The sequence below is a fragment of the Brienomyrus brachyistius genome, chromosome 18 (assembly GCF_023856365.1).
Source record: "Brienomyrus brachyistius isolate T26 chromosome 18, BBRACH_0.4, whole genome shotgun sequence".
NCBI classification, from domain to species: Eukaryota; Metazoa; Chordata; class Actinopteri; order Osteoglossiformes; family Mormyridae; genus Brienomyrus; species Brienomyrus brachyistius.
Window position 1 is genome coordinate 7102493 of NC_064550.1, and position 22244 is coordinate 7124736.

The 22244-nt window shown below is 44.4% G+C and overlaps 1 protein-coding gene and 1 long non-coding RNA gene across 3 annotated transcripts; one reads left to right on the top strand and one right to left on the bottom strand.

Moving 5' to 3' along the window:
* Positions 1 to 76: 76 nt before the first annotated feature.
* LOC125712874 (uncharacterized) lies at positions 77 to 3686 on the bottom strand. Its single transcript, XR_007383415.1, has 3 exons — positions 3288 to 3686; positions 248 to 325; positions 77 to 150 (listed from the first exon to the last, which is right to left on the bottom strand). It is a non-coding gene; the product is annotated as an uncharacterized LOC125712874 (long non-coding RNA).
* Positions 2644 to 22100, top strand: LOC125712871 (septin-6). 2 transcript variants are annotated; one of them, XM_048983413.1, is made up of 10 exons: positions 2644 to 2774; positions 4494 to 4608; positions 7260 to 7455; positions 9597 to 9783; positions 11841 to 12002; positions 13399 to 13495; positions 15162 to 15330; positions 15863 to 15995; positions 16159 to 16349; positions 20602 to 22100. In XM_048983413.1, exons 1-10 carry the CDS (start codon positions 2745 to 2747, stop codon positions 20609 to 20611), a joined length of 1290 nt encoding a protein of 429 aa, XP_048839370.1. In that variant the 5' UTR covers positions 2644 to 2744; the 3' UTR covers positions 20612 to 22100. The 2 variants fall into 2 exon arrangements, with proteins under 2 accessions (XP_048839370.1, XP_048839371.1); XM_048983414.1 differs by lacking the exon at positions 20602 to 22100 and adding an exon at positions 18846 to 19547.
* The last annotated feature ends 144 nt before the right edge of the window (positions 22101 to 22244 follow it).

Below are 22244 nucleotides of genomic sequence, written 5' to 3' on the forward strand. Positions count from 1 at the left end.
CTTGTCTCCTAATTTACCACCCTAATTGTCCCCCCTCCACCTCATCTATACCCACACAGCAGAAAGGGGCTGTTTCCTCGTGACGGTCTGTCCAGAACCACCTTATTTTGCAGGTAGAATGCAGCAGCTCTTTCATCCTCTACTATCTACCTGCAGAAACACACAAACACAACTAGCTTCCCTTATTGTTCTTTCCCGCTTCTTCCTGGCATTAATTTTAGTACCAAGTACCAAGGTTGGCCAGTACCTCAGCTGTATTCAAGCATCAAGTATTTCCTTCCAAAAAAACGGAAGAAGAATCGGATGCATCACACAAGGGATCCTCCTGAAAATCATCAATAAGATCAAGTACAAGTCTGCAGTACTTCTTACATGTAGTGTGTTTCAGAGTTTTATTAAATCAGTACATGGTTCAACTGCTTCATTTAAGCAATTCTCTCTCGCAATTCTATCGAACACCCTGCACACTCAAACAATAGTTTTTCAAGCGGCCCTGAAAATGTGTCGCTTTGAAGTAGGTTGGAATTACAGTGCTCTGTTGCTGGTGGAAGCACCTCTATTATCCTGTTGAGAGCATCTCCCTTAGGCCCTTAACACATGATAAGGCTTCTCTATAGCAAAAGCAGTCAGGCCCTGATATAATTTAAACATCGGCTGTTACATCGAGTGGAAGTAGACAACATTTTCTTTAGATGGACATTTCTTATATTTTGAGGAAAAAATAGGATACTAGACAAGAGATTTTCAATTTCTTTCTTTGTATGTTTACATTATATGTACAGTGTATGCATTATAAGTAGTCATCAAAACTTACAATCATTATGAAGAGTAACAATTCAGTTCTATGAAACCTAAATGCATACCATTCTGAAAGGTTTATTTCTTTATATTTGTCGTTAAAATTACATTGATCTCAAGTGTACGAAATTTTTTAACACAAGCTCGCATAAATCACATTTAATTTATTACCCTCATTGTAACAGCTATGAGTAATATCCGGATATTCTTCCTTCTAGAGCATTTAGTGAAGGGGTGGTGTGTGGTTCAGTGGGCTAGAAGTTTGTGGGTTTGAGCCTGGTTGCAGCAGTGCAGTAACGTGTCTGTGAGCTCTTGAGCAAAGCCCCTAACCTTCAGCCCAAGGGGGGGCTGATCAGGCAGCATCTCACACACACAGAACACCCCAAGCTTGCTCTCACCTGTCTGTGTGTCATGCGCAGCAGGACAGTATAGGTCAAAAGAGAATTTTCCCCCCAGGGATTAACCAGGATTACTACTACCCTAGGATACTGAGCTGTGAATGTTAATGACTTAAATTGTAGTTACCAATTTTGAAAATACCAGCCCTGTATCTCAAACAATTATATATATTTGGGAGCGTTCAGGGTTGGAATTGTTCACATCTCATCAGTAACACCAGAACACGGTCACGCATGTCACTCTGTCACCCTGACATTTACATCAGGAAGCAACACGAGGAGCATTATAATTGTTTCTGTGTATGAACTGTTACAAATGTCAGCCTGCTGAGTTAAGTCTTCCAGGACATCAGTCTTTCATCTTACCGAAAGAAAGTGAGTTAATCTACTAAGCTAGTTTAAGTCCAGTCGAATGAATTCCCTCATCTCTGGCATTCTTGCCCTATTATGAATTTTCGTAATGTTATCTTACTGCGTGACCCAACCGCCATTTTCACGCTTCACGGAGAAAAAGCTGTAACAAAAAACCTCGTATAAGAAGATCCAAATGAATGCCTCACTGCAGGCTCCACCTCCACGCTCAACAGCTCCACCTAAGTATGTTTGTGGACTGTGGGGGGGCTGAAGATCCTACAGGAAAACCCATGATAACACGGCAAAAACATGCAAGCTCCAAACACAGGCGACCTGAGGCCTGTACTACAAAGCGGAGTTACTGCCTTACCGGGGGTAACTTGTCGGATTTAAGGTAGTCTGGGCAAAATGTAAGTGAACGAATATGAAGTCCATTTAAACTGTGGTACCTTAAATCCGACAAGTTACCCCGATAAGACAGTAACCCCGCTTTGTAGTACAGGCCACATGGCAGAGACTCAAACCCCAGGCTCCAGGCATGTGAGGTCATCGTGCCACCAGAACAGCCCTGCAGGCCAACACCGCTGTCTGGTATGTTACCAACACCCAACTGATCACACTAGTGTATTACAATGATATAAACCAGATTAAGTATCAGTGCATTTCGTTGTGCAACACATTTCATTGGTGAGATGTGTCAACAATGACCACTGATCTTCTAATTGTCAGCAGTCATTTTCTGCGTTTGGTATTAATTTTCAGTGCCTTATCATTTTGTTAGGGGACTAAGACAAAAAAATAGATGGCTGAAATAATATATACATATATATATATATATATATATGCACTAGGCTGCGTGATAATGGACCAGCGTAAGTTCCGCCCGTTTCTCTCATCCTAATTTGCGCGTGGCATTTGTCCAGTATTTGAGGAATCAGACTGAACCATTTGTGAAAACGAGGGGGGCATCCAAAGACATTCTATGGAGGTTATTTGCAATATTATGCAAATGAATGTGCTAAAAGAACACGACATGGCAGGCGTGGTTAATGTTATTAAATGAAAACTGTGGATTTATATTCGTCACTGGTGCATTTTTCTCTCCCTGGAATGGTACGCTCCTCCCTGCAGGAATATCACCATTCTGTCGGCTGCCCTTGGTTTCCTGTTTAGGCTGCTATCGCGAAGCTGACCATGGCGGCCACTGAAATAGCTCGGCAAGCGGTGAGTCCCTCACTGGATGCTCTCTTAATGTCAGCCTTTCTTAGAAAATTAGATAGTTTGCGTTAACACAAGACCTATGGAAACTTACAGCTTTCCCGTGTATGTATCCGTCAAATACGTCATTTTCCCACGGCTGTATACTTCAATGGCTCTTTCATTGTAAAATTATTTTACGATCTTGTTAGATAAGCAGTGGATCCATTTTTTTCAAACGGGCAGATCTATATGAAAATTTCCAGAATCTGGCGGTGTTTTAATCACATGCTATGTTTGCTGTATATTTTATGTCCGATTAATAAGGATACGTCAGTATAATAATGGCTTCACGGAGTACGTTACGATTTCGATGTAGTCGCTATTGTGAATGGCCTGTGTCTTCGCATGCACTGATCAGACAATAATAATGTATTTCGCGTTAATCGCAGAACTGGAGCGTTTCGGTTCCTCGGATCCGCGGCGGCGCTGTATTCCGGCGCTACCCTCCCCAGCTGCGATTCCGCTTCGGGCACTTACATTGTTTCCCATCTCGGCTCCGTTATCCTGCTGGGCGTTGTCTGTCTACCCACCGACTGATGAACTTCATTGAAAAAAATAGGATCCTAAATATTTCCCCTCCACCCAAAAAAGGGGGTGGGGGAGGGAGGGAAGCGGCTGAGCTGCGCAGGCACTTTGAAGCTGCTGAAGCTGCCCCCGAGTTGGATGCAGGGACCGATTATGCGAAACGCCATAAGCAGCGTGCGTATGGATTTCCGATGGAGGCGTAGTATTTACAGTAAAATATCTGCTAAGATTGCTTACTATAAATTAGACTTGTACTTTTGCAAAGCTGCTGAAAATGCAACTGGAAGGAAGGGGAATGAAACCTTTGCAATCCCCGTGATTCTGTGGGGCAGATAACCGTGTGATCCCAGCTTAGCGTTTGCTCTTGCGGTCCCACGCACACACTGGCAGCTGAAAGATTCCAGTAAGCAAGATATTCCCTGGTATATCATCTCTCCTACGCCTCTGACCGCTTATCAGCTTTATTTTAGAATAGATTGACATACAATTTTAATTACATTTTAATTGAATGTGTCCTGTGTGGGATACAGATGCCATCTGCAATCATAACCAGCGCAGTTTAGGTTAGGGAGGCATGTCTTTATGTGATGGGCAGGGACGGATTATGGGTTGTGTGGGCCCCTGGGCAAAACGTTTGCGAACAGGTCTTCAAGGTGCTTGGTGATTTCTGTATGTGCAGTTGGGTCGTGTCAACACTGGAGTATCGGTGCAGCTGGTCTGCTGTCAACAGTGTGGACCACACGGTTCTACAGTATGGTGGTCAGAAGTTTGTTTACAGTGTGTCTTCATTTGTGTAGAAAAATGATAAATTAATTATGATGCATGATGTGGATCTCTCAGCAGGTTGTCTGTCAAGTAATCCAAACCTGAAGAACACTTTATAAATATGTTATCGATGTTGGATTTTTTTGCAACTTTCGCTGCTGATTCGTACGCACAGCCGACTGCGAGCTTCGCAGTTTTGTCCGGGGAGCTATTGGCAGCGTGATGCTCTGATTCGTCAGTGGGATTAAATGGGCCACATCTGCAGGATCCCAAAATGCAGGACCATCAATCGTTCCCCTCTGGCAATGAGCAAAGTGCTCTATTTATTGGAAGTTCCTAGCAGACCGAAACATGCGGTTCACAGCAGACGATGACGCCTTCTCGTTTTGACAGGGTGAAGGTGTGCGATCCGTTCCGCTCTCTGGCCATGTGGGCTTTGATAGCATGCCGGACCAGCTGGTCAACAAGTCAGTCAGCCAGGGATTCTGCTTCAACATCCTCTGCGTTGGTGAGTGACTCGTGCGGCTCCTGTAATCTCGCTCCCTTTCCTACTCATTTCCCCTGTTTGTTTTAATGACTATTTCTGCCCTAATTTCACTTCCACCAGAACTGACAGCTACTGTTAGTCCTAAAAAAAATCAGTTACTGTAATGAGTCTTAGTCTATTAGTGTCAGTCTAGTAATGTGTCTTAAATATGATGTGTAAAAATGATCATATTAAAAAAAGTTCATATTACACGTCTATAGATCTATAGCACAGACCATGGCATACAATGGAAAACACATAAGTAGTACAGAATCACATAACTGTTGGTCAAATTTTGAACTGATGTTTCTTTAACTATATATAAGGGTTATATAACTAAATATTATTGGTAGTAACACCGGTGGATTTCAGACTTAAGCAGATGAATAGGTTTGTTTTTGTTTAACTTGTTTTGCCAAAATCATGATTATTAACAGGTAATAATATGTATTTTCAAAAGGACATTCTAGAGTCCTTCAAATCATGCATCGATTTTAAGGGTAAACAGATCTCCCCGTAGCTATGTGTTAAGGGAGAGTCAGCAGGACAGTGAAGCCCGCGAGCTCATCACCTTCAGGCGAAGGTTCAGCACCTAGAGCGGCTGCTATTAGCGGCTGAGCCTGTGGGCTCTTCCACCGAACGGCTGCTATTGGCGGCTGAGCCTGTGGGCTCTTCCACCGAATGGCTGCTATTGGCGGCTGAGCCTGTGGGCTCTTCCACCGAACGGCTGCCATGCCGGTGCCGCTTGAGCCCGGAGGGAAGAGGCGAGGGCTGCTTTGGGGAAAGCAAACCTCTACAAAAGGACAGCTGGCTACTGGGGGGTGGGCAATTTAAAAGCTGATAACACCAGTGCCACACTGGAAATCTCGGAAGCAGAGACCCAACATTCCTGGAAAAGGATCAGGTTGGTGCCCTGGACTGCAGGAACTGACCTGCCTCAGGTCAAAGGAAAATGCCATGGATGGCCAGTTTGTCTGTGTTCATCTCCAAGCATAAAAAGAGAAATGTGCAAATTTTTACTGTCTCTCAATAGACTTTTGCTCAAAATATTCATCGAATACCAAAAGTAAGTGTGTGCGTGTGTTTACCATGTTATGGAGAGCAAATGTCCCCAAAATGTGGTAAAACGTATTTACTAGTGCAGATATTTTTTAGGTCCCTACTGTATAATACAGGGGGCAATGAGTGGCTAAGTCTCTGTGTCAAAAAAAGTCTTGTATTTTGTTTGGTTACTTATGGTTAAGGTTAAGGCTGGGTGGGGGTTAGGGTCGTCATTGCTGGGATTAGGGTTTTGGCCATAGAAATGAATGGACGGTCCCCACAAAGGTGTGTGTGCATGAGAACGTGAGAGAGAGGTTATGAGACAATGTGCAATTGGTCCGTTGGTTGTAACTTATTAACATCCTGATTTTAATATTGTATAGAAATATCCCCTTATCTCTGATCCAGTCTTCTGTGACGCTGTCAATTAACTGTAAAGTTCTGGGGGGAAAAAACGATGGGAACCAGACCATCGAAACGTCTCCTTTGGTGTGATTTTTTTTTTTTTTAACCAAACTGGCAGCCTGGGTGAAAAAAAGACTCATGGCCGGGCGCCTACATGCACACACTGTAATACACTGTGGACCATTTAGAGATACCAGTTTGACCACTGGAATGTCTTTGGACTGTGAGAGTTCCTGCAGAAGACCGTGCCCAATGCGCGGGGGGGGGGGGGGGGGGGTAAGAGCGTGCTCGACCAAAGACAGCTTGTAGGATCCAGGCCCCGCCCACTGCCACCCTAACATTATCTAAGACGCATAAAGCATGGCAGCACGCCGAGCTCGTTATTCACTATGGGGTCTGACTGCCCTCGGTGTCCCTGTTTTTGCGGGAACCAGGTCTGTTCCAGCTCCAGGACATCTTTTCAGAGAAGAGCTGGGACTCTGCCAAGTCCTGTTTTTGGTTCCTCCTGAGTTCGGGGGGGCTGTGGGACTCATCCGACTGCCCCCGCAGAGCTTTTATGATAGAAATTTGACGTTATCAGGCTTGGAAAGGGAAGGGTGACTCCAGTCCTCCCAGACCTGCATGATGCTCACTTGTTACTTTAACACGTTTACTGTTAAATGCAGCATGTAGATGTCGAACTGGGTATTGGTAACCATGGAAATAAACTGTGCTTCTCGTGGCGTTTGAAATCACTCTCCTGGCTGCCTTCAGCCTCTCTCATCATCCCGAGCCTCAGTCTCTCGGTCAGAATACTTGCTTTTCTTCAGCTGAGCAATGCTTGGTCCTTTTGGATTTACTCGGGTTCTCACAAAGCAAATTTTAGCTCAAAAGTTTTATTGTATGTTAATGAAATCTTGCTGATGTGGATTTAATGTGATTCACTTTGTTCTTTGAGTGAAAATGCCCTTTGGTTAGTTCTTGGGCCAAAAGCAGCCTGGGTACATCTATGGAATAGAGTGGACTTATTGTCAATGCACACAGCAATATGTAGCTGTGTGGAATCAGTGCCCACTGTACTAATGAGGGTAACTTATAAATGGCAGCCCAAATCATCAGCTGGTATTTAATTTGAAATATAAATCACTGAGGAGCCCCTATAATGTTATGCATTGTGTTGTCCTCTGTCCCCCGCTCCTCCTCCCCAGGTGAGACGGGCCTGGGAAAGTCCACCTTGATGGACACTCTGTTCAACACCAAGTTTGAGGGAGAGCCGACCACACACAACCAGCCGGGTGTGCAGCTGAAGTCCAACACCTATGAGCTGCAGGAGAGCAACGTGCGGCTCAAGCTGACTGTGGTCAACACCGTGGGCTTCGGGGACCAGATTAACAAGGAGGACAGGTGAGCTTGGATTACAGGCAGGCCGCGGGATGGATTACATGAGCATAATCTAACTAATCCAGGCTCTAGCTGTCCGGTAGCTTACAGGCAGGCCGCGGGATGGATTACATGAGCATAATCTAACTAATCCAGGCTCTAGCTGTCCGGTACCTTACAGGCAGGCCGCAGGATGGACTACATGTCTGTAATCTAACTAATCCAGACTCTAGCTATCCGGTACCTTACAGGCAGGCCACAGGATGGACTACATGTCTGTAATCTAACTAATCCAGACTCTAGCTATCCGGTACCTTACAGGCAGGCCACGGGATGGACTACATGACTGTAATCTAACTAATCCAGGCTCTGTAGCTGTCTTACCTTGCAGATTCTTTGCTGCAGACTCTTGCCATAATGGTTATCTTCTCCATTAAATGATCAGAGTTTGTCATAACTACTATACGATTATGTTTAACAAAGCTTAGCTCCTCCCACTAGTCAGAGATCAGGTATTCATATCGGGTCTCCTTGTCAGTTTAGGCCACAGCTGCTGATGCTTATCTGGAATGATGGCCCCTTTTTAAAGGTGCATTTATGTTCTTATTGACCCGATGAAGCAGCTAAACTGGGAGCAGAGGTTCGCACTTACTTATGGTCCCTGCAAACTATATGGCTATTATGCCATTGAGACCATTATTTATTGGCTGCTCTTGGTTTTAAAAATAGCTGGTTAATTTTAGCTGGTTCATTGTGCCAATGAATTCATGTGTGATGAATGTGGCTTTTACCTTGGTGTTTTGGCTATAAAATACCTTAGTTTTGAAATCTGAAGTACATAGTGAACAGTAGCATAACATGTTCTTCAGGTTTAGTGAGGTGTGTGTGTGTGTGTGTGTGTGTGTGTGTGTGTGTGTGTGTGTGTGTGTGTGTGCGCATGTGCACACACTCTCAAAAGCTATGCATTGGCTCAGTCTGAATAAATCATCATCCATTCTAACTTCACTCGTCTTCCTGATTTTAATTGTGCCTGTTTCCCGTTTTTGACAGTCGGCAAAGATGAACAATGTGGTTTGGCTCTGCAGCCGTTTTGTAGACGGCTGACGTACGTTACAAGTTTGCAGAGGGTTTAAAAGTGAGCTGATCTGGTTGTGGTATAGGTGGCCGCTGTCGGTCTCCCAGGGTTCTCTGATGTAAGACCATAGCGAGATGCCGTCTCTATTCTGCGGAGGCTGGGCTGGACCTGGCGGCCTTCTGAGTACAGGCACACAGGCTTGGCCCACTGAGCCACATGCTAACCCTTACATACTGAGTGCTAAAAAAGGATGGGAAATGCTTCTGTAGCTTCCTGGGGCTAAATGATCCCTTGGTCCTGGATGTTGCTGAAATTGCTCTACTTCTGCATGTGTTTAACAGACTTCATTCGTTTATTCGCTTATAGGCCTCAATCCATATCACTACTGCCTTCACACCTGCAAGATGGGGCTTTGAATCCTCCTCCACTGTGTGATGCTTCTTCTCCGTTCATTTCATGCAGGATTCCGACAAAGATATGTAGACTAATCGGTCTGTCGGCTTCCCGTGGGGTGTGATTGAGAGCCCGTCTCTGTGCCCTGAAGCGGCCTGGCATCCCGTCTGGCGTGCACCCTAATCCACGTGTTCCGATTTCAGAGCCTCCTCACGATAAGTGGCTGAAAGCTGGATGGATGGGTTTTGGAGCTGGGTGGCGTGTCATTGAAGAGGCACCTTTCAGAGTTGGGGAAATGGCCTTTGTGCTGTTATGGAAACGCCTACTTGTGTGGTCTTTGACTCGCTACTTAGAAGCTATTTGTCTCTCCTTGGCTGCACTTTGCACTGACTGTGGGGGCAACTCCGTTAAGGAAAATCTCCACATTTTGTGGTAGTTGACTTTCAAATTTAATGCTAACTGGCTCTCCGGTCTGTAATTATTCAATTCGCCACTGTGAACATTTAATTAAAACTCATCAGTTGCAGCCTGGTTGATTGGGAAAAACCAACTGATTTCTTTGAACATGAGGGTTAAATTTAGCTTTCAGGAAGCATTTTGCTAACTTGTGGATTTTCCCTCCATTTATGAGCCTTGCATTGTGGTCCAGCCTGTAATTTAAGCACCTCTATCCCCATTTCCCATCTTTCTCTGGCAGCTACAAATCCATTGTGGAGTTCATCGACACTCAGTTTGAGGCCTACCTGCAGGAAGAGCTGAAGATCCGTCGCACACTGCACAGCTACCACGACTCGCGCATCCATGCCTGCCTGTACTTCATCGCCCCCACTGGCCACTCGCTCAAGTCCCTCGACCTGGTCACCATGAAGAAGCTGGACAGCAAGGTGAGGGATGGTCAGCAGTGCTGAGCGAAGACACCAGTCTGCTTCAGCGGGAAGTAACATGTGGCGATGGGGAAGTCACAGCTAATGTTGGTGTGGGCGACTGGTATCCCAGGAAACGCTGCCCTTTGAAACTTCATAGTAAAACCGAAAACCTGTTTGACAGTGACTTGCTATGTACTTTAACAGCTCAGCCATGAATTTTTACAGTGAATTGGCACACTTCTCTACTGTGAAATCTACAGTCAAAATGTAAGCTTCACTGTCAGAATTATTAAATGCCAGAAGAGGTGATGTGAACTTCGGTGTAAAACAAGAGGTCACAGTTGGACTACGAAACACTAGTTGAGCTGTAAACTTCATAGTAGTTGTGAATAATTAAGGTTTAAATGCGAGCTTCAGTTTTTACCACGAACTCTCACAGTGCTGTTTTTCCTGGATATAGCAGAGAAGCCGTTGCTGATTTGTGTGTCGAAATTCATTTGGTTTTCATTTGCATCTCTGAACCTATTGCTGGCTGTTTGTGATAGTGGCGGTATTGTTTTAGCTGTACTGTAGGACAATCTGCACGGAGAGAGCAGCTTGTTACAACAGATCAATAAGCACCCAGGGCTCCTCCAAGGGCTGTATCTCCACAGTCCACTGGCCTTTGGAGCTGCCGTCTTGCTGGGCCTCGACGCTGCCAGGCCGGCTGTGTCCAAAGCAGGCTACACTGCCATTGGTGTTCCTGCTGACTTTACTCTTTGTTTACTTTAACTGATAACTACAAGGGTCTTTAGGGCAGTTTGGGGGGCGTGGAGAAGGGGGGGGGGGTCTCTTTACACGTGGAAGTCAGATGTTTTCGGTGATGGTTGCATGCTGGTATTTGCGAAATACTAGTGCATTGTAAGCACATCTGGGGGGGGGGGGTGTTCCACAAAGCAGAATCTTCCAGTTAGCTGGATAACCAAAGCCAAACATGGAAACTGTCCAATAGGAGGAGAGGTAAGCGGCATTCCTATTGGATGGTCCTTACTTCTGGCTTAAGTTATCTGGCTAATGAAAAAATCCTGCTTCGTGGAACTCCCCCTGGCAGTACAGTTTGTGCCCGTAGAGGTAAAATCCCGAATGTGCAGCCTCTGTTGGTGATCCTACAGCTTCAATGGCTTCATATGTGCTGTGTTTAAGCAGCAGTAATATACGCTGTTTGCAGGATGCTACACCCTTAGGCACACACACTTATTTAGCTCGCACGCCACGTACAGCATGGACTCATAATCTGAAGAATCTCTTAGAGATGTGGAAATGGAGACAAAAAGGAATAAAGTAGAAATTTTTATATTGTTTCAAATTCAGAGTGAATTTTGTATTTTCTTTACAACAATGTCAGGTCTGAAAAAAAGAACAATTACAATTAGTACACTTAATATTTGTATTATTAAATGTACAATTATTTAAGTAAAATTTAGTCATTTAAATTTATACTTGAATTCGTTCTACAATTTCCAGTTCACTAGCATATATGCATCGTTTCCCCTTCTTTCACGCGGCGTAGACCGTGCTCCTGATTTTCTTCAGCACTTGGGAAGGTGCTTCTCGGCTCGGCTTCCTGTCACCTTCTGTCCCCTTTAGCGACTTGTGTCACTCGGGCTTTTAGCCGCTAGCTGTCTCTTCTGCAAGGAGGAGAATGGCAGAAACAGCGGAAATCTTTTTGGACGTCGTTCGCTTGCACTCCCATCAGGACTGAGTGATTCATGTTTGTTACCATGGTTACCCATCCTGTGTGTCTCCCGTGGGCTCGTAGGATGTCTGTGGCCAAGCGACGCACAGTTGGCTGCGCTGCATGTTTAGTTTCTCTCTGAATATTTCACCTTCATCTTTATTCCACAAGCTAACTGCAATAATTTGGCCAGTGTCTAATTCATTAATGATGATATCCATGAGCTGGAATTCATTAATATATTTAAATATTCTGTATAATGGAGCTGTGTGTGCATGTGTCTGTGTGTGGGGTATAAATCAGATTTTACAGCTGTTCGGACCTAGTTTTGATTTAAATCCCGTTTCTTGTGCTGCCGTAGGTCAACATCATTCCCATCATCGCCAAGTCGGACGCCGTCTCCAAAAGCGAACTCGCCAAGTTTAAGATCAAGATCACAAGTGAGCTGGTCAGCAACGGAGTTCAGATCTATCAGTTCCCCACTGACGACGAGACTGTGGCCGAAATCAACTCCACCATGAATGTAAGGTATTAAGGGCAGTTTGGCCGCGCCTAACGCTACTTGCCTCGTATTGCGTTCGCTGGGATTCGCGGTGTTGGGCACGGCTAGTTACGTAACCGGACTCTATGGGGAATTATCGCTTTATTTCTCTTAAGTTCCTTTTTGGAAAGCAGCAGTAATTGAAGGATTGGCGATGATCCTCGGGAAGCGGGAGAGTGTAAAAACGTTAAACGTGGAAGAGCAACTTGGCCAAGCCGCCGAGATGAAAGCTTTCTTTTGGTTAATCCGTTAAGTTCCTTCAGAGCTCCGGTTATTGTGAAAATCTGCGCCCTTAGATTCAGAGGTAACCTATTTTTTTTTTCTTCCTTGAAACCATCTGTGTCTAACATTCCGTTAGAATCAGGAAATGGACCCACAAAGGAAGTAAAGTCAAAAGCCTGGTCCAAGTGAGTTTTAAAGCAGGAAGCGTTCACTTTGGCAGCCACAGGGAAGGGGTGTGTGTCACGAAAGGCACAATTGCCGTACTCCTGACAGGCCGTTTTGGGCTAAAATACAACACAAAACGGCCTGTCTGAAGTAAGGCAAATGTGTTGAGGGCCTAGCTAATTAATCTAATTAGATTCGCACTTCTGGCACCAGGTCATTAATGCAGTAAATGTAGTCGTCTCTCCAAAGTGCTCTGTCTGGCCAACATGTTAATTATTAAACTGCAGGCTTGCAGCTTCACAGCATTTGCTCTTACCACTGCATGGGTCCTTGTTCTCCTTCAGGGCCGCGGAATCTCTAGAATGCTTCTTTTTGCCGTACCCTGTTCTGTACTTCAACTGCATTACTTAATTTTGTTGTGGTTGCTCGAATAACTGTTCTATATTCCACTATATTTTCTGCATCTAGTCTCTAAAGCAGATGTGGCTTCATGTAGTGAATGTCTTTCCTGTGCTGTTGTGATCTCACACATCATTTCTTTGCATTACCTCCTCCTACACTGGAAATGCATTGTCCACTTGTTGTATGCCCATTAAAGAATCCTCTTTAGTTTGTGCTTTGTCTGCCCAGCGCTGCTGTAGTCCCCGATAAGCTACGGAACTTATTGGTCACAGGATGTGAAGTGTAGCAGAAAGTCAAATTAGATACCAGCTTACTGAGAATATGACTTGTCTCTGGTATGTTTTGGGGGTCTGCATTTGTTGATCTTCTGTTTGTAAACACTTCTGAATTCTGCACTAAGCCAGTGCATACTGCTCTTCTGCTAAGGTGCCCCAGAGCTTGTGAATTCTGAGTTATTTAAATATAGTATTTAATGTAACCAAAAGACCCTGGGGTGATAAAGCGGACAGCCACTGTGAATGTGTGTCTGGGGCTTGGCGGGGTCACTCCGGTCCACTGCAGCACGTTTACCACTGTACTGCCTTCACAGGGACACTTGCCGTTCGCCGTGGTCGGAAGCACTGAGGAAGTGAAGATCGGGAACAAGATGGTGAAGGCGCGTCAGTACCCCTGGGGAACCGTGCAGGGTGAGCGGCAACACGTTCCACACAGGAAGCTCTGCTGATCTGTGTCATGTGACCCTGGTCCACTTGTCCTTTCGTTCCTCCTGCACTTTGGGGCGGGTAGTGCGTGAATGCAGGCATGGAGGCTGGAAGCACAGCAGCCTTAGGAGGGGGTTCCCCTCTTAGGAGGAGGAATCTTCAGCTTCATGCCGTGTGGTTTGTTTCATTCGGAATCTGATAATGGAAATCGCTTGTGAGCATTTTGGGAGATTCGTAACCATTTGATATTTTGCCTTTTTTAATCTTTTTGTATCCACCCTGCAATGGGGACAATTTTGAAGGACTTTTATAAAGTTCTACCGGAATGTGATTGTGTGAGGTGGCAGTAATAATAATGATGATGTTTGCGGTCATTTTCATGCCGACCACTTTTGGATCACAGGAGTTTGTGAATTGTCACAGCATGTAGCTGTTCATTTTTTTTTTGTTTTTTTTCGCACAAAGCATAAGCGACCGCAGCAGCATAAAATGAGAAATTGAGCGCATATACAGTCCAGGATAGTGGTGAGCCTGGAACCCGTCCCGGGAAACACAGGGTATGAGGTGGGGGCACCCTGGATGGAACGCCAGGTTTTTTATTTTTTTTTGTAAATAAGCTCCGTCTCCCCTAGACTGGGCATTTAAACCTCCCCACATATGTATGGATATGCAAGAACTAAACATGAGTCACTCACAACTATTTTTAGAGGACTGGTGCAATATAGGTCAAACAATGAATGAAACGGTCAGTAGACAACGATGTCCTCATTTCAATGATATATCCCAAAATGGGTATTACAGGGGTCCGTAATACTGATAGTCTGCTCTCTTAAACTTTAGTGAGGGAGTCTATGAATGGAAGGCACTTGACACGTGGAGTCACATGAACACGTAGAATGTATGTTTCGTGTGTTCGTGTGCGTCGCTGCGGCTCACGGTGGGGGGGGTGGGGGATCGCCCCGGCAACAGCACCTAGCCCTAACACAATGGTGGTGCCTCGGGCTGCTTCTGAAATTGTCACCGCATCGCCCAGTGTGTGGGGGGGGGGGGCAGCAGCTGGCCGTTAGCAATGCGGAACATCGGGGGAGGGGGGCTGTTACCGTTGACAAAAACTACACTTTCATAAACTGAAATAAATTTTAAGATGTGAAAATTTGAAAAAGCTACTATTAAACAAACACAAACTATATTGGTTCTGAAACTAATTGAAATGAAATTACAACAAATGTCAAATAGTTCCCGTTACCATTTTTCATACTATTTAGTGAAAATAATGACTGGCGTATGTTTAATAACCTGAAAAACGTTTTGGCCGTTTTGAGGACGTCGGTACATAGTGTTCAGTCTTCATGCAGGACGCTCTGAAGATAAGATGTAAAATAGCTGTACAACTTTCAGTCGATTCCTAGAATTACAATTACTAAAACAAACTGAAGCTAAAATGCAACACAGAAATACCTTTTAAAAAATAATACAACCACACAGAGAACTTAATTAAAACTAGACTTGAATTCAAATGAAAATTTGAAAATAAACAAAAAAATTCAGTCTATAATTGCATTGGCGACTGTAGCCAATAATGATGCCATCTGTATATTGTCCCGTTAAAATGCCGTGGTGGTTTTCCTATGGCCCGTGGTTCTCTTGGCAGTGGAGAACGAGAGCCACTGCGACTTCGTGAAGCTGCGGGAGATGCTGATCCGCGTGAACATGGAGGACCTGCGCGAGCAGACGCACACCCGCCACTACGAGCTGTACCGCCGCTGCAAGCTGGAGGAGATGGGCTTCAAGGACACGGACCCCGACAGCAAGCCCTTCAGGTGATCCTCCCGCTATTCTCTGTGTAGCGTTCATGTGAGGTTCATAACGGGGCATTAGAGGGCCCATAATTAATACAGGGCGACCAGCCTTATCAGCCAATGATAGTCTGTGAGCAACAGGAGAGCCAATCATCTTTCAGCTGGGGCCAGTGGCTCCGCCCCTGTATACACTTCTGTTTTTATCATGTATGACAGGGGTTCTCAGACTTTCAGGTCAATGGGCCACATCAGAGTTTTGTTCAGAATCTGAGGTGCGGAACAATTTTCAATAACAAAACAGCATTTCACGAATTAACAACCTTCAATATAGATATCAATATATAACAACGGGTCACCCGTCAAACCTCACGTCTGAGAGAAGTTTGCTGGTTCTACCTTGTATTTTTGTGCTTCAGACTGTTAATCATATTGGTTCCTAAGGTGTTTTACAGGCTGGGTCCGGATCAGCTTGGTGTTTGGTCCACATCTGGTCCGAACCCCTGATATATGAAGTAACTTTTTTTTTTTCTTACCACTTTGGCTTATTGCACAGCCTGCAGGAGACGTACGAGGCCAAGAGGAACGAGTTCATGGGTGAGCTGCAGAAGAAGGAGGAGGAGATGAGGCAGATGTTCGTGCAGAGGGTGAAGGAAAAGGAGGCGGAGCTCAAGGAGGCAGAAAAGGAGGTGCGTGGGTCCGTGTGCATGCATAGTGCGAGGAAACTTCCACCCATCAAACAACCTGCATTCCATTTTCCTTCCCTGTCGTGTCTTTCTCTCGATCTGGGTAATCAGCGAGACGCTTCTTGCCAAAATCGCACTCATTCCCCTGCTGATCTGATTTTTGTAGCTGCACGAGAAGTTTGACCGGCTGAAGAAGCTCCACCAGGATGAGAAGAAGAAGCTGGAGGATAAGAAGAAATCCTTGGAGGAGGAGCTGAACGCCTTCAAGCAGAGGAAGACGGCTACAGAGCTGCTGCAGTCCCAGGCCCAGCAGGCAGGGGGCTCCACCACACTCAAGCGAGACAAGGAGAGGAAAAAGTGAGTATCGCTGCCGATGTCACCCCGTCCGGCTCTTAGGCATCTCAGGTATGCTGGTGCAGCCCCATCTCCTGTGGCCACATACCCTTACAGAAGGATTACCACTGACTGTACGGGGAAAGGAAGCTTACTATTTCCCTAATGTGCAATTTAGAAGCTACGAAAGGGTCCATGTCCTGTACATACCTACCCGTGCATTTTAGCGTAAGTTGTGGTGTAAGATGGGCAGTTGATGGTCACGTGGATTCTGTACCAGTCTGATTAGTCTGAGGTAAATGTGAACCTTTATGAACGTGAACTTGCACAGCACGCTTACAGTTGCCAGTAAATCATTGTTTTCCTATGGTATGCACTCTTTGTTTGGTTTGTTTGTTTAAGCCATATTTGAGTGTGGGACCCATGTTTGTCCAGAGCAAAAAGATTTAGGGGGTTAATAGTCTACAGAATGTTCAGCAAGTCATTCTTATGATTTTACGTAATTTTGTATAATGTCGCAATTATACATGACTTGAAGTAGATATTTTCAGTAGTGAATGTGTATTAGTTTATTTTTCCATAACATGATGTATGTTTTGGATTTTCTAAATCTTCTTGTTTTTTTCTGTTCTGTTCAAACTTAAAGCCAAAGGTAATTGGCCAATTTAGTCATAAATGCAGCCAGTCTGATCACTAATGCAACATACTGGGTGTCCACAGAGATCCACAATGTTACAATCTTTAATTTTTGAGGCATTGGTTTTTGGGTCTAGGAAAGTCAATGTGTGTTTTTATTATTATTATTATTTATTTTATTTTTTTAAATTATTTTTCTTTGACGTCTTTCCCGCTAACCCACCTATGCTTTTTAATTTTCATTTGATAATTTCTCTAACATGGAGTTGATTTCCCCTATAGTCCCTTCCTCTCCTTTCTGCTGTTCTAAAGCTTTATGTTGAGCAGTACGCTGTTCTCTTTGGTGTCCGTTTCCAGTTTACCTGGTTCTCTCTACTAAAGGCCCACAGGTCGCTGGGTACGACAGTAAGCTTTGTCCTTAAATCCGCTATAAATCGACACACAACATTCAGTCTGGGTTCCCCATGTGATCCACAGTCGGATCCAGCCAATGGGCCCCAGATAACTGTTTTCCCAGCAACCAATCAGATGCTGTGCTGTGGCACTGCAGAAACGTGCATCTGTGCCATTAGCAGTCTGTGACAGGTTTGGCATGTGCTGTTTTGCATCTCACCCTGCCCCGTCTCCCTTATGCATGCCACATGATGCCTTTGGCCATGATACTGACCCCAAACAGCCAACCTAACAAGTGCTACTCAGGTCTGCTCTCTGCAGAGGGTGCGTTTTACTCTGGTCGTTTAAATGGGTTAAAAGGGAAATGCTGAATAGTCCACGACTGAACATAGCTAGCCCATCTCTATACGAAAGCTAGGTCATTTACCAGTAAGCAGGTAACCTCTAGCTCCTGGAGTAATAGACTTCACCTCAGTAGCTATAGTAAAATACACAAACTGTTGGCTAAAGTACCAAATAAATGGAAGTGGAATAACTACTTTCCGCATGGAAAACATCAAGCGTTGCATAAAATTCTTGCATAATTGCATTACTTTATAAAAAGATTCCAAATTTAATGTAACTTGGGACATGAGAACTTATTTTTAGAAAGTAGTGCAGGCCGTGCGTACGGAGACCTCGTCACAGAGCCTCGTTTAGTTTTAATATTGGAAAACGAATCGCAGGCGGCTGCTCCCTGGAAATGGCTCTGGATCCGGCTGCTGGGTATCTGTTTCTCGTCGCTTCCAGCCAGCGCCAAGCAGGAAGGACCTCGGTCCTGCTCGGCCGTCAGCCTGTGAGCTGCCTGCTTTGGTGGCCATGACAGATCGAAGCATACAGCGGTTCCTTGTACTGGGGCTGTAGAGGAGCCATCTCGTGGAGCACTCGGCAGGGACACGGACCCGTCTGTCACGCTGGGCTGTACCAGTGGGGGCCTCTGCTCATCTAGTGACTCAGGTGGGGGGGGGAGACGTAGGGTGGAAGGTGCCCCCGGTTCTGTCACAGATTGTGTGGTCTGAGTGAGAGAATAATCTGTAGCCAGACAGAGGGTGTGACTCACAGTACATAAATAACGCTGATTACAATCAATCAAACGAGAGCCGTCTGTTTTGAGCGGGTCCTTCACGCTGAACGCAGCCGTGGCAGATTCGTCAGCTGTGGTTCATCTTTCGCTTCCGTTTTCTAGCTAGCCATGCTGGCCTTCCCTGCAAGCTTCACGCTTTCAGCATTTAAGGAAACCATTTCAAAGTACTTGCACTGGGAAAAAAAGCTTCACCGTAGTTTCTGATTTGTCACACTTACTGCCACTGCTTCAGTGCTTCAGTGCTGTTTCTGTTCAGCTATACTAAAATTACTAATTACCCAGTTCTGTTTCAAACACACTTACTTTTGGTTTGCATCAAGTTTATCATCAATCTCCTCCTCTAATGGTCCTTCTCTCTCGTTTTCCAGTTGAGGCTCCCTGTAGAAAGTGCTTCCCTGGCCAGCTGTGAATTTCTCAGCAATTCCTTGTGTTAGCTTCCCTGTGTTTTCTGCCTGGCCCCATCCCGGCCCCGTCTTGCCCCACACCCTTCTTGGCCCCGCCCTGTCCCATTTATGCCCCGCCCACACCTCCCTGACCCCTCCCTTTTACAAAAAAGCATTCCATACTGATGGAAGAAGCCAGTCGTAAATGTGAAAGGGACTGCTGAGATATGCATTTTTATAAGACTCATTTCAGGTCCTTGAACATGTACATTTCTTATGAGCTTATTCTATTGCATTGTGTCCCAGTTCTGCATGCTGCAGTGTGGTGCAATTTTTTATGTGCAGCTACTGCTGATTCAGGTGTTTTTTTTATTTTTTTATTTAGAATTATTATTTTTTTTGGTTAATTGTTATTATTTGTGGGAGTGAAACAAGAGCAGAAGACAGAAGAATGCTGTGTGTGAATGTTACTCCTCAGGATTTACCTGCAGTCATACCTCATAGTCTTCTATAAGGTATAATATAATATAAAAAATATAAAATGAAATATTGTGTTATTGTCACCCCCCCCCCCCAATTTATACTGAAGCACAATTTTAGCAAACTACAATGAAGGGAGCAACTCTGTATCTGGACAAAATCTATTTCTTCAAAGCAAATAAAAAGCAATAAACTGACCTTCCTTGCTGACAGACTCCTTGTGTCACTGCATCACTTACCCGGTCCTCAGAAGTTAGTGCATTCCCCCCCACCCCCCCCCCCCCCCAACCTTCTTCCTGAATCTGTGGGAAAACATGGGTTCTGTTTTTCTACTGTTCGCATCACTGTTTCACTGCCTCCTCGGCATTTCACTGCCAGTGAAACTGGAACGTGTTGCCTAATTTGCCCCCCCCATTTGGTGGATGACTGCGCTATGATCCATGCTTATTTTATTTTATTTTTTACTTTAACTCTGCTTAGTGGAAATAAATAGCGTAGATATTGTGTAATCTTTATCCTCAAACTTTATACAGTGTGAAGATTTTTTTTTTTTCGTTTACAAACAAACTTGATTTTCACAAACGCAACTTTTCTCATTGGTTGGAAACTGTAGCCAATCAGAATCACAGGAAATTCCTTTTAGTGATCATCACTTTGCAGAGTGGACTGATTCCATGCTAAAGAATGTGACACAGTGTATCAGTCAGACAGGCCTCAGACCCCAGCCAGCTAGTTCCTGTCGCTTTGCCACACAGTTTCCTCCCCTCGTACTTTGCTGTAGAACCTTTTGCTTTTGTTTAGCGGGCAGTAAATCTGCAGTGGGTGAACTTGCGTTTCATTTCGTGTGTTTGATTTTGCTGACATAACGAAATCTTTGTGTATTGTAACGTAATCAGTGTTGATTTTTGTGGCGCATGTGTATGTTCAGCCTGTTGCAGGATGGTCACTTCCGACTGCAGTGCTTTTTAACACACTGGAATATTAAACCCTTTAAACGCTTGGAATCTCCACTGCTGTTAAGACTCATTTATAACCATATAAGTGATGTAGAGGGAAAAGATTTTCTCCCTCCCTTTTCTCAAAGTGATTATGGCAGGATGTTTGTCTTTGGGGATGAGGAAGGGTGTGGTTAAGTGCGGGGAAGTCTGTGTAGAATCCTGGGGGCCCCAGAGGGCTGCTTCGCACAGGCTCAGCTCAGCTCCCCCTTCTGGCTTGATCCACCCTTGTAATCTTCACCTGTCTCTCTGTTTTCCCCCTTTAGCTTCTTTTAATACAGTGTGTCTTGGCTGCCTGACTGAAGAGGGGATTTGCTGCGCTCCCTGGAAGTAGCCATCTGTCTCGCTCATACTGCCCTGTCTATCCTGATCTCTCTGCCCCCCCCACCCCCTGCCCCTGACATGTTGTCCATCCTGCTAACTGTGGCATTTGGTGAGGGTAATTTAAAAAAATATAGGGCAGCCTCTGATGCCTGGCCTCGTGCATGTCGCTGAAGGTCTGTGGAACATGTGTGTGTGTGTGTGTGTGTGTGTGTGTGTGTGTGTGTGTGTGTGTGTGTACACGTGTGCGCGCGTGTGTGTGTACGTGTGTTTTTTTTTTTTATTATTATTTTTTTTCTTTACCTGATCCTTACTGCATTTACCTGCAGTTGTTAATTTGCCCCCCTTAGCAAGGTAATTCAGAGAGAGATAAGTAATGAAGCTTCCATTACGTTTGGAACGTAGGTTCCAAATTATAAAGACGAATGGACATATTGCTCAAAACAGCGGAGGTTGATGTAAAATATCGGGTGCTCTAGGCAGCTATGTTATTGAATACAACTAGTATAATTTTGTACGTCTATTTCCTCATATAATGGCTTTTTCATTTCATAATGTGCTTAAGATTCCTGAAGTGTTTTTGCAAAAAATCAGCCGACTGACCTGTTGTGTGGTTGTTTAAAGCCAAATATTAATGCATGTCAGATACCACAATTTTATTATTATTTTTTTTAAATAACTACACACGTGCTAATTGCTGCGGTGAATTTTAATTAATTTCTTCGGTAGTCCGAAGCTCAGAGTCTATGGTATTGAAGAAGGCGGATATGACGGCTTTGGGATGTTGCCGGAACCGTACAGCCTTATTTCAATTTTGCACTGCAGCACCGATTCAGAGAGACACAGAAGCCACAGGAAACCATGCAATAAATGAATTGAAGCAAAAAGTATCTAAGGATTAAATGAATGCATTTTTCTGAGTTTAACACCATTTATCTATTACAGGTCACACAGTCTATTATGCATTTTGTCTACATCCAATTTGCATGCTACTGCAAAAATCTGTCTTGGATAACTTAAAACAAATAGATTCTGTACATAATTTATGTTTGAGTTTGGATGTTTTATTTTTACAGAAGTGGTTTTAGCTCTTTTTTCCACATTTGTATTTATAAATTGCTTTGCCAAATGCTGCAGTGAACCATGTATCGTACCAGTATTGAATCATTGTGTCCTCATGGTCATTTTTAATACTTTTAAGTAAAGGAAATCCTATTGATTTGTAATTTTTATTTTTTTGAAAAAACATGCCTTGTCAAGTTCCAATAAGCTTAGTAACTACCCACCTGATATCTGGAGAACAATTCTTTATGTAAACTTCATAGTGTTATATTTTCTGTTGTGTGCTTCATGACTCTGACCCATTTTACAGCTACGATGTTTTATTGTAGTATCATTACACTGGTGTAAATTTTAAATAAAAATATATATTTTAAAAAACCATGCCTATGACTTACTGCAACTTGTTGATGGAAACCTTTTGTCGATGGCCACGGGCGCTGCTGGAGATTTTGGGCGCCATGACAGCATATCATATTGGGGGCCCCCAGCTCAAACCAGTCCGATTATGTTTCAAATTTTAGGGTCT

Coding starts and splice junctions, on each gene's coding strand:
- LOC125712871 (XM_048983413.1), top strand. CDS start 2,745: ATGGCGGCCACTGAAATAGCTCGGCAAGCG. Junction 4,609..7,259: donor CTTCAACATCCTCTGCGTTG/GTGAGTGACTCG, acceptor CCTCCTCCCCAG/GTGAGACGGGCCTGGGAAAG. Junction 13,496..15,161: donor CCCCTGGGGAACCGTGCAGG/GTGAGCGGCAAC, acceptor TTCTCTTGGCAG/TGGAGAACGAGAGCCACTGC.